Source organism: Micromys minutus, assembly GCF_963924665.1.
Source record: "Micromys minutus genome assembly, chromosome: 26".
NCBI lineage: Eukaryota > Metazoa > Chordata > Mammalia > Rodentia > Muridae > Micromys > Micromys minutus.
In genome coordinates this window covers 18,757,420-18,769,745 of record NC_137961.1, presented here as the reverse complement: position 1 = coordinate 18,769,745, position 12,326 = coordinate 18,757,420, and the positions used below count along the sequence as shown (strand labels likewise).

Sequence of the window (12,326 nt, the reverse complement as noted above, 5' to 3'; positions counted from 1 at the left end):
CCGCTATGAACATTGTGATACATATATCTTTGTTGTGTATTAAAGTGTCTCTGGGGTATATGCCCAGAAGTGGAATAGCTGGGTCTTCAGGTAGTACTATATCCAATTTTCTGAGGTATCGCCAGACAGATTTCCAGAGTGGTTGTATTAGTTTGCAACCCCACCAACAGTGGAGAAGTGTTTCTCTTTCTCCGCAGCCTCGCCAGCATCTGCTGTCATATGATTTTTGGATCTTGGCCAACCTGACTGGTGTGAGGTGGAATCTCAGGGTTGTTTTGATTTGCATTTCCCTGATGGCTAAGGATGTCGAGCACTTCCTCAGATGTTTCTCGGTCATTTGGTGTTCCTCAACTGAGAACGTTTTGTTTATCTCTGTACCCCATTTTTTAATAGGGTTATTTGATTCTCTGGTGTCTAGCTTTTTGAGTTCCTTGTATACCTTGGATATTAGGCCTCTATCTGATGTGGTGTTGGTAAAGATCTTTTCCCATTCTGTTGGTTGCCGTTTTGTTTTCTTGACGATGTCCTTAGCCTTACAGAAACTTTGCAATCTCATTAAGTCCCATTTGTTAATCTTTGACCTTAGAGCTTGAGCCATTGGTGTTTTGTTCAGGAAATTTTCTCCTGTGCCTATGTGTTCTAAGGTTTTCCCTACTTTCTCATCTAATAGTTTCAGTGTATCTGGTTTAATGTGGAGATCTTTGATCCACTTGCACTTGAGCTTTGTACAAGGAGATAAGAAAGGGTCTATTTTCATTCTTCTGCATGCTGAGTGCCAGTTGGACCAGCACCATTTGTTAAATAGGCTGTCCTTTTTCCATTGAATGTTTACTGCTCCTTTGTCAAAAATCAGGTGACCATATACATGAGGGCTCATTTCTGGATCTTCTATTCTATTCCATTGATCCACATGCCTATTTCTGTACCAGTACCATGCAGTTTTCAGCACAATTGCCTTGTAATAGAGCTTGAGGTCAGGGATAGTGATTTCCGCAGATGTTTTTTTGTTGTTGAGGATGGATTTAGCTATTCTAGGTCTTTTGTTATTCCATATAAAATTGCACATTGGTCTTTCCAATTCCATGAAGAACTGGGTTGGAATTTTGATGGGGATTGTATTAAATCTGTAGATTGCTTTTGGTAGGATGGCCATTTTTAAAATGTTGATCCTTCCAATCCATGAGCATGGGAGATCTTTCCATTTTCTGAGATCCTCCTCAATTTCTTTCTTTAGAGGTTTGAAGTTCTTGTCGTACAGGTCCTTCACTTGCTTAGTTAGAGTCACACCAAGGTATTTCATAGTTTTTGTGACGATTGTGAAGGGTACCTTTTCCCTAATTTCTTTCTCCACATGTTTGTCCTTTGAGTATAGGAAGGCTACTGATTTGTTCGAGTTAATTTTGTATCCAGCCACTTTGCTGAACTTGTTTATCAGCTGTAGGAGTTCTTTGGTGGAATTTTTGGGGTCACTCAAGTACACTATCATGTCATCAGCAAAGAGTGATGTTTTTATCTCCTCCTTTCCGATTTGTATCCCCTTGATCTCCTTATGCTGTCTAATTGCTCCAGCCAGGACTTCCAGTACTATGTTGAATAGGTAGGGAGAGAGTGGGCAACCTTGTTGAGTCCCTGATTTTAGTGTGATTGTTTCAAGTTTCTTGCCATTAAGTTTGATGTTGGCTGTTGGTTTGCTGTATATTGCTTTTATTATGTTTAGGTATGGACCTTGGATTCCTGTTCTTTCCAGGACTTTTAACATGAAGGGGTGTTGGATTTTGTCAAATGCTTTCTCAGCATCTAGTGAGATGACCATGTGATTTTGATCTCTGAGTTTGTTTATATGGTGGATTACATTGATGGATTTCCTTATATTAAACCATCCCTGCATCCCAGGGATGAAGCCTACTTGGTCATGATGAATGATTGTTTTAATGTGTTCTTGGATTCGGTTTGCAAGGATTTTGTTGAGTATTTTTGCATCAATGTTCATAAGTGAGATTGGTCTGAAGTTCTCTTTCCTTGTAGGGTCTTTGTGTGGTTTAGGTACGAGGGTTATTGTAGCCTCAAAAAATGAGTTAGGTAGTATTCCATTTGATTCTATCTTTTGGAGTAGTTTGGAGAGTATTGGTGTTATATCCCCAATAAATGTCTGATAAAATTCTGCACTGAACCCATCTGGACCTGGGCTTTTTTTGGTTGGGAGACTTTTGATGACTTCTTCTATTTCTTTAGGTGTTATAGGGTTATTTAGATGGTTTACTTGGTCCTGGTTTAACTTTGGGATCTTTTATCTGTCTAGGAATTCATCCATTTTCTCCAGATTTTCCAATTTTGTGGAGTATAAGTTTTTGTAGTAGGATCTGATGATTTCTTGAATTTCCTCAGTTTCAGTTGTTATGTCCCCACTTTCCGTTCTGATGTTGTTAATTTGTATACTCTCTCTTTGCCCTCTAGTTAGTCTTGCTAGGGGTTTATCAGTCTTGTTGATTTTCTCAAAGAACCAACTCTTGGTTTTGTTGATTTTTTCAATGGTTCTTTTTGATTCTATTTGGTCTATTTCTGCCCTAATTTTGATTATTTCTTGCCATCTACTCTTTTTGGGTATATCTGCTTCCTTCTGTTCTAGGGCTTTTAGCTGTGCTGTCAGGTTGCTGATGTAAGCTCTCTCCAGTTTCTTTTTGGAAGCACTTGGGGCTATGAGTTTTCCTCTCAGTACTGCTTTCATTGCATTTCATAGGTTTGGGTATGTTGTGTTTTCATTTTCGTTGAATTCTAGAATATCCTTAATTCCTTTTTTTATTTCTTCTTTGACCCTGCTATCGTTTAACAGAGTGTTGTTTAGTTTTCATGTGTATGTGGGCTTTTTGTTGTCTTCTTTGTTGTTAAGGAGCAGCCGTAGACCATGGTGATCTGAGAGGATGCATGGGAGTATTTCAATTTTCTTATATTGATTGAGGCTTGCTCTGTGTCCAATTATGTGGTCAATTTTCGAGAAGGTGCCATGGGGTGGTGAGAAGAAGTTGTATTCTTTTACTTTAGGGTAATATGTTCTGTATATATCTATTAATTCTAGTTGGTTCAAAGTCTCTGCTAGTTTTGCAGTGTCCTTGTTCAGTTTCTGTTTCCATGATCTTTCCATTGGTGAGAGTTGGGTATTAAAGTCTCCCACGATGATTGTGTGGGGTGAAATGTATTTTTTGAGCTTTAGTAGGATTTCTTTTATGAATGTGAGTGCTTTTTTATTTGGAGCATATATGTTAAGGATTGAGAGTTTCTCCTGACAGATTTCCCCCGTAATGAGTAAAAAGTGTCCTTCCTTATCTTTTTTGATAACTTTTGGTTGGAAATTTACTTTATTTGATATTAGAATAGCCACTCCAGCTTGCTTTTTGGAGCTGTCTGCTTGGAAGTTTTTTTCCCACCCTTTAACTCTGAGATAGTGTCTGTCTCTGTCTCTGAGATGAGTTTCCTGTATGCAGCAAAAGGCTGGATTTTGTTTATGTATCCAGTCTGATAGTCTATGTCTCTTTATTGGGGAGTTGAGACCATTTATGTTAATAGATATCAAGGAATAGTTGTTTCTGTTTCCTGCCATTATTGCTTTTTTGGGTTGAGTTGTGTCTGTGTTTTTTTCTTCTTTTAGTTTTCTTGTTTAGAAGTTTTCTTGTTTTTACTAGGCTGTGTTTTCCCTCATTGTATTGGGTTTTTTACCTATAATTCGTTGTAGTGCTGGGTTTGTGGTCAGATATTGTGTAAATTTTGCTTTGTCTTGAAATATCTTCATCTCTCCATCGATGGTGATTGATAGTTTTGCTGGGTATAGCAGCTTGGGCTGGCACTTGTGTTCTCTTAGGGTGTGCATGATGTCTGTCCAGGCTCTTCTAGCTTTCATAGTCTGTGTTGAGAAATCGGGTGTGAGTCTGATTGGCCTGCCTTTATATGTTACCTGACCTTTTTCCCTTACTGCTTTTAGTATTCTTTCTTTGCTTTGGTCACTTGATGTTTTTACTATTATGTGTCGGGAGGTATTTCTTTTCTGGTCCAACCTATTTGGAGTTCTGAAGGCTTCTTTTATGCTCGTGGTCATCTCATTCTTGAGGGTAGGGAAGTTTTCTCCTACGATTTTGTTGAAGATATTTACTGTGCCTCTTAGTTGATACTCTTCTCCCTCTTCTATTCCTATTATCCTTAGGTTCAGTCTTCTCATTGTGTCCTGGATTTCCTGGACATTTTGGTTTAGGAGCTTTTTGTTTATTGCATCTTCTCTGGCGGTTTTGTCTATGTTTACAATGTTGTCTTCTGCCCCCGAGATTCTCTCTTCCATCTCTTGTAATCTATTGGAAATGCTTGCTTCTGTGATTCCTGATTTCTTTTTTAGGTATTCTACCTCTAGGGTTATCTCTTTTTGTGTTTTTTTTATTGTGTCAATTTCCGTTTTAAATTCCCTCTTCCATTCCTTCATCTCTTTGATTCTGTTTTCCTCTAGTTCTTTGAGTTCTTTGAGTGTTTTTCTTGTTTCCTCTTTAAAAGCTTCTGAATCTTTTTGCTTTTCCTCCCGTTCTTGTTTAAGTATCTCTATCAGCATCTTGAGGTATGATTTCAGGTCTGTGTCTTTCTTTTCTGGAGTGTTTGGAATTCCGATGTTTGCTGTTATGGGAGAGCTGGGTTCTGGTGTTGCCAGGTTGTCTTGGTTTCCTTGGGATATACTCTTTCACTTTCCTCTTGCCATTTTGTTGTCAGTGATATGTTCTTGCCTTTCCCTTGAATCTGGTCTGTGTCCCTGGATCTCCACTGGTCCAGGTGGCAGATGGGTCGAGCCCTGTTCTATGCCTCAGAGTCTCCGGGTGGGAACAGAAGTTCCAAAGTTCTATTCCTGGTCGCTCGATCAGACAGGGCGGGGCAGGGCAAGGCAGGGGGTGCACTTTCTGTGTGCACTCCGCAGAGATCCCTCAGCTCCCCAGCAGCCTAGGTCTCCCACTCACCAGTTGTTCAGCCTTTACGAGCTGCCGTTCTGGGTGGCAGATGGGCCAGGCTCCGCTCTGCGTCCTGAAGTCGCCTCCGGGTGGAAACAGAAGTTCCTAAGTTCTGTTCCAGGTCACTGGATCGGGCAGGACAGGGCAGGTCAAGGCAGGGGCTGCACTTTCCGTGTGCACTCCGCAGAGATCTCTCTGCTCCCTGGCTGCCCAGGTCTCCCACCCACCAGTTGCTCAGCCTCTACGAGCCACCGTTCCGGGTGGCAGATAGGCCAGGCAGCCTTTGATTTCTTCATAGTGATATTCTAGGTACCTTTGAGGACCTGTGAATATGGCCAAATGTTTTTAAGGAGTCAGACTTTTGCTTCCGAGAAACCAGGTTCTCTGCCGTTGCTATGGAAGTCAGGTGGTTTGTCAGCAGGCTCAGTGGGAAAGAACATCACACTGAAGACTTCCCAGGATTAGTAAAGTTAAGTCCCTTGCACTGGCTGAGTAGCCGTGCTGCGGCTACCCCATCTGAGCACTTTGTTGCTAGAGTCCCTCCTGAGGAACTTGGTTTGGGGGGTGGGGACTTTGGTGTAAATATGCCATTAACAGAGAGAAACCCCAGGCCGCGGATTCTTCCCGTGTTATCCACACGGCGCTCTGGGTAGTGAGGAGTGGAGTCAGGCTATAGAATTTAACACTGAGGTCTCATTCTCACTTGTAACCAGCCTTCTCTTTGATATGCTCTGCAAATAAATGGTGCCCTGCTCATGTGTGTGAGTGCGTGTGTGTATGTGTGTATACGTGTGTGTTTGTAATTTTCTCATCAGTGACTCCGTTTGGAGGCACCAGTTTGACAACTGTTAGATTTGGTGTCTCTTCATGACAGAACACGGCTAAGAACTGACTGCATGATTTAACAGTGGCGTTTCGTTTCCTGCCCCTATTCCCATAGCTTTGAAACAACAGAGTTCAAGGCCTTCCTTTTTGTCTGTCTTGTATTTTGCAGGTGGCTTGTCTAATATCTTGCATTTTCGTCCTTATAGTCATCTATGCAATTGGACCTTTGCTGTACTGGCTGCCCATGGTATAGTAATGCTTTTTTATGATATACTTCTTGGCATTTAATCATAATTATTGCACACAAGACACCTTATGACAAAACATTCAAATAATCCTAAATCTGAAAATCATTTTATGTAAGTGAATATTGAATATAAGGAAGGGTGGGACAAATACCATATTTGATAGGAGAGAAAGGGAAGGAATTGGTGACAGTCTTCTGGCTCGTCAGGGGGAACTAGAAATACTTTCATGAAATGCACGCTTTGGGGACAGGGGTGTAGCTCCATGGTAAAGCATCAGCTGAGCGTGAATGAATTTCTTGCTTTGATCCCAGGCAAATAGAAAAAGAGGTTTTCAGAGAATTTTTCGGGATGTGTGGGATGGAGAAAGGGCACAAAAATGATTGTCCCAGCATCCACACATCTCTTACGGGGTGGGACTTAGCACTAGGACCTGTGCCTCCTTGACCCCTGCATAACCAGGGCTCGCACAGTTCCCCAGCTACCATCCTATCTTAACCTCTGGTTCTCTATTTCCTAACTTCCCAAGGGAGAGTAGTCCTTTTCATAAGTTGGTTGCCTAATGCTCAAGTTTATTTCTCAAGGGAATACGTATCTATAAACCAAGGTGTCTAATACTAGAACATCTTTTGCAATAAAGAAGCTGAATGTGTAATTTCTGTAACAAACACTTTCTAAATAAAATATAGTGGTCCTAATAGAAAGGATGTTCAGTCTTAGGATCTTCAGCCTCATGATTCACGTTCTTTCTCTTTCTTTTCTGTTCTTTTCGACCTGCATTGATTTCGCCCTGCGATTTGCTAAAATTGATCTTGTTTCCCTAAAGTATGAAATACATTAATTTTAAACAAATACTACTTCAGTGTAACTCTTGACAGCTTTTTTCAACAACTTACTTTAACAACAGCCAACAATACCTTGATGCTTTTAAATTCACATTAAAATGTTTGCTCTGCTTCTTCCCCGACTTACTCTTCCTTTGCAGTGCGTTCTTGCAAGTGTTATTGTCGTGGGACTGAAGGGAATGTTAATTCAGTTCCGGGATCTAAAAAAATACTGGAATGTGGATAAAATCGATTGGGTAAGTGGCAGCCTGGCCAGATATTTTCTTCTTTGGCTTAAGCACACGCTACCAAATATACTCTAATACTTTCATTGGCAGGAAATACGCTTAACCATTTGAGACTTGTGCACCCCCGGTTATATCCTCACTGTTTGAACGAAAGCATGGACACAGAATTTTGTGGTGATGAACATGTAGTTTAAATGATTTCAATTTGAGTGGATTGAGGATTCCCAGTTTACGTCATGGATTGATTTTGAAGGCAGGGCTCACTGAGGAAGTAGACACCGAGACATATGATGGCGATCAAGTGCATGAAAATCCAGCATTAAATGTTTGGGATATAGACACACAATAGGTCTCTCAGTGTTTTCCACGATAGTGCCCAAAACTCTCACAACTTGTCTTTCAAATAGAGTAAGCCGTGGGGAAGATTACATTAGTTAAGACATCTCTGGGAACAGAACAGATTAGATAAAAGTAAATAAAGAGAAAGTGTGTTTAGGCTAGCAAAAATATTTAGTGAGCTTACAGTCTAGAGAAACCGGTCAGTGTATAAGCTTTCCCAAATCCTCCCTCACTCCAGGATGTGTGAAGGATTTTGTGAGTGGCCTCTGTTCGGCTCTAGACTGCACTTGTCCTATTGAAATGCCCTGGCCTATGTTTCAGTTTTTCAACCTTTGTGCTACGAAGCTCTTGGGCAGATGCATACTTTCCTTACGATGTTTCTGTGACTCTAACCACAGCACAACACTTGAGTGGGTGAGAAATGCAAAGACCAGTTGATAATGACTTAACCTTCTGGACAGGTACAGAAACATAGATGTATTGTTCACCATGGGTCTCTTTTAAAGGATGCTTACTCCTGCTCCTGAGACACTCACCTCTGTGAAACCTGGAGCTCAGTCAAGGATAACTTGGGGTGTGTCTGTCATGCTCTTTCCAGAGAGGATGAACTAAGACGTAAAGACCTACACTCAATGTAGCATGAGTCTCCAAGGCTAGTGACTAGGTGAAGAAAGAGAAAAAGTCATTAGCAGTCATTTTGTCCCAATTTCTCACCACCATGACATGAAGTGATTTTCTTTGCTATGCCCTCAGCACCACCATGGATTGAAGTCCTTGAAGCCATGGGAACAAAAAAAAAATTTTTTTTTTTCTGTTTTGGGTTGTTTTCCTCTAGTATTTTGTCACAACAACCACAATTTGCTCAACACACGTGTAGGTCTTCTCTGGTTGGGGAAAAGCTGGAGTGGCACAAATAGCCATGCAGTTTTGATGTAATCTGAGCATCAAGGGCTCTACTGGATTTTTGCTGCTTCTCTGGTGACCTAGCCTCAGCCAGCAAACTTAAAAGCTTTTGTCTCTACACATCCTCATCCATACAGTTACTGGAAAGGCCGTTCAAGATGCTGATACCTTTGGCAGACTGAAGTTGATTGAACATTGAGATGTCATGGGCATCCAGTGTCAACCCTGATCATTATCCTGAGCAGAAGGAACTAGTACTTAGAGCTAGGGTTTAAAAATAACATTTATTTTTTTTTCAGATTTTTTTTTCTCTTACTGATAATGTTTTTATTGCATTTCAGCTTTATTTTAACATGCTGAAGTATAGTACAAATGCCTTTAATGTATGATCTAAACCCAATATGCAAATCTATACTTAGAAAGGGACAGAAAGATGTTTACAATGCTAATTACTAAAGCAGGCCCCTAAGTAGGAGGCTGTTAGATACAATAGGAAGGGAAAATGAGGAATGAGGTGTCCTCAGTGGACTGAGGGAGGATGTGCGTTCCAGTGGCTTGGATTAACAATTTTATTAACAACGGAAAGTGTTCGGAAGAGACTGGATAGGGAGTTGAAAGAGCCAACAGTGAGCTAACCATGTGGAGATCTCCCACTGGGGCATTTTTGTGGCTCTTAGTTTTACTACTGAGGAAACACAGTGGGAAGGAGGGGATGTGGAGACAGGTCTGATAGGTATGTATTTGGGCATGTTAAGGTTGAAAGAATTTTTCTAAACAACTTTAAAAATGGCTTTAGAGTTTGTAATTATGGGCTAGCAGGGTAGCTTACAACTAAGTCACCTACTGTGCCAAGCCTGATGACTTGAGTTCAGTCCCCAGAACCCACAGGGTGGGAAGAGAGAACTACCTCTCTCTATTGTCCTCTGACATCCACAGATGCACTCTGTCCTCCCCACCCCCAATAAATCAAGTGTATAAAACAATGAAATAGGAAACTGGTTGTGAACAGATTGGGATTGATCTTGAAAATCTGGACCAAGGAGTCATCATTTGCAGACACAGTGTAGGCAGTAAAAGGAAGTAGAGCAGACACACTATTGTTCAGTGGACGTTGCTTTAGGTTCCAATCATACCACGGCTGGAGTGAACTGATACATCTCTTTTTAACACTTATATTTAAAGTTTACTTTATGTGATGGGTGTTTTGCACACATGCATGTCTGTTTACCACCTGTGTGCTTAGTGCTTCACCCATGAAATCTTAAAAATATGGTTGGCTAAACAAGGCATGCATCTGTCAGCACCAGTTGATATGCCAATGTAGAAGAGTCTCATAAGGCCATGCACCTAGATGAATATCTATGGCCATTAATTAATGGCTGCCAAGAGAGGAAGAACCAGTCTCCAGGGATGTACAACTTAGTGTTAGCCAACCCTGTGCCACCAGCCTTAAATCCATATACCGTTGAACACAAAGCAGACTTAGCGGGCTGTAGTTATGTGTATATGTGAACCACGATAATTAAAGAAGAAGACGAGGTCATGAATTTGAGAGGGAGTAGGAAGACACAGGCAGATGGAAAGGGAAGAGGTAGGGGTGGAACTGATGTATCTATAGTGTTCATGTCTGAAATTCTCACAAAAATTAAATTAAATAATACAGAGCCAGATGGTGCTGCGATTGTTTGGCTGATCTAATGAATTCTGGCCTCCAGGCTACATGCTTCTTTTTTTTTTTTTTTTTTTTTTTTTTTTTTTTTTTTTTTTTTAAAGTGACAGGATCCTAAGACCCCAAGTTTTTCGGTAATTTTGGAGATTGGTTGGAGGAGTGGAACTCCACACTCTAATGTATTGTTCTGCCACGTTCAGGCAGGTTCAGCACCAGAGGAAAGGTAGAGCTCAGAATCATTATAAAAGTGGAAGTATTTTGCATATGATTAAATATGATGTATATGATTAATGTCATAGGTTACTGAGGAAAGATGCCGTGTGCAGAAATAAAGGCAAAAATGGCAGCCAGTTCATCTGAATTAAAGAGAACAACTGTGGCTCAACCTGTGGGGTGGCAGGCTGGGATGACCTCATGATAAATCATAGAATGCGGGAAATTTTCTGGATAAAAGCCCCTCCATTTGCTTCTAAGGGCTTAGCTTTTTAAAACCGCATATTTTAAACCAGCTTTGGTGGATAAGACACAAGAAAATCATTTCAACTCTAAAACAAATCCACTCTAGAGAAATTTACCTCAGACTCGTTTAAGAAATGAACCAGTCTCTATATATCCATTTCTCAAGCTCTCCTTTTTCTTTCTAAGCAGATATTTTGCATTTCTTTTCTTCAAATACCAAGAATTCCATACAATGTATTTTGATGATTTCATACCCTGCTTCCAACTCCTCCTGGATCCACCCCTCCCTCACCCTCTACTTACCCAGCTTCATGCTTCGCTGCTTTTAAGCATATGTAATTCAATTTGTGTTGCCTAAATGCTGGAAGAGTCAGGCTATCCCCTAGAGTGTTAGTTAGCCTACTAGAGGTGATACCCTTAAAAAAAACTGATTCTCCCTTTCCTAGGAGGAATCAATTGCCCACATTCCTTAGAGGTGGAGTGTTGTACTTCTCTTTCCCCTCTTTGCTTGGTTGTTTGTCTGGTTTAAACTTGTCCAGGTAGTATACAGTATCTTGTGTATACTTTTGTATATCAGGTAGTTTGTAAATGCAGCTGTCTTGTTGTACGCAGAAAACAATTTTGCTGTAGACATCTACTGCCTCTGGCTCTTAACAATCCTTCCACCCCTTCTGAGATGATCCCTTAGCCTTTGGAGGAGGGTGTGTGACACAGCTGTCACCAAGAATTTATGCTATTTTTAGGTGACAGAGGGAGTGGGTTTCCAATCTCACTTGTGGATACCATGAAATTATGTTTTTGAAAGTATTTTTTAAATGTTGAAACAGAAAGAAAACAAGCTAGCATTGCAGGTATAGGCGAATGGAGTACATTATTTGGGAAATAATTTGAAAACAATTCTTCGCCTAGTATTTTATAAATATAGGGCTTTGTTTTTAGATGTATAACCTTTCTTGGTTTCATAAATTACTTTTGTTGCTGAAGCTATGTTCATCTCTAAGCTTAGAAATACCAGCTTTATATTACAAAACCTTGTTGAGATTATAATTTCATATGGTGGGCAAACTTATAAAGTTAAAATTCCAATTAAAAGAATTATTTTTCCTAAAAAAATTTAAAGTCCTTTTAAGAACTAAGTCAGTCCTGATATTTTAGCTTTTATAGGAAGTAGACTTTTATAAATAACAATCTTTCTAGGAGTTTATCTAAAACCAGTGTTGTTTCTTCAGTTAAATATTGGGCTTTGTGAATAGTAATAAATGATTTTAGTTATTTGTACAGTAATCGTAGGAAACGGAAACTAGTTAAGAAAGACAAAAGCCTGCAAAGAGTCACCTGTAATACCATGTTCAGTAAGAAACAATAGGAAATTCTGACATATTTTTGAGCACATATTCATCCACCATCTACTGATCTGAAGTCTAGTACTTGGGGCTTGAATAATGGTTGGCAATGCTTACAACTAAAGCAAGAAACCTTCCCACTTCTATTGTTGAAGGCTGAAGGAGCCCTGGTATGCTTCTGCATTTTTGGGTTTCTAGTCACATTTTTATATAATGTATTCTTGGGCTGGTGAGATGCCTTAGTGGGTAAATGCACTTTCGGCCAAACCTGATGACCTGAGTTTGATCCCTGAAACCCACATGGAGAAAGGAGAGAAGCAGATCTAATTCGCTTCCATCTGGCCTTTCGTACTCAACTCACCTAATAACCTGCTGACCTTGTGAAGGGAAAGAGAGGGACAGAGAAACAGTGGGGAGAGAGAGAGAGAAAAAATGAGCAAGAGAGAGAAAAAATGAGCGAGAGAGAGAAAAAATGAGCAAGTAAAATTTCAGAGATTT

At 40.3% G+C, this 12,326-nt stretch overlaps 1 protein-coding gene across 1 annotated transcript in view; it reads left to right on the top strand.

The window, feature by feature from the left end:
- SLC26A7 (solute carrier family 26 member 7) overlaps positions 1-12,326 on the top strand; it is a gene marked incomplete at both ends in the record, with an annotated part of 104,134 nt that overhangs the window by 73,028 nt on the left and 18,780 nt on the right. Inside the window, 2 exons of the mRNA XM_080938554.1 lie at positions 5,968-6,045; positions 7,029-7,124. Coding sequence (XP_080794680.1) covers positions 5,968-6,045; positions 7,029-7,124 — 174 coding nt within the window. The remainder of the gene's footprint in view (positions 1-5,967; positions 6,046-7,028; positions 7,125-12,326) is intronic.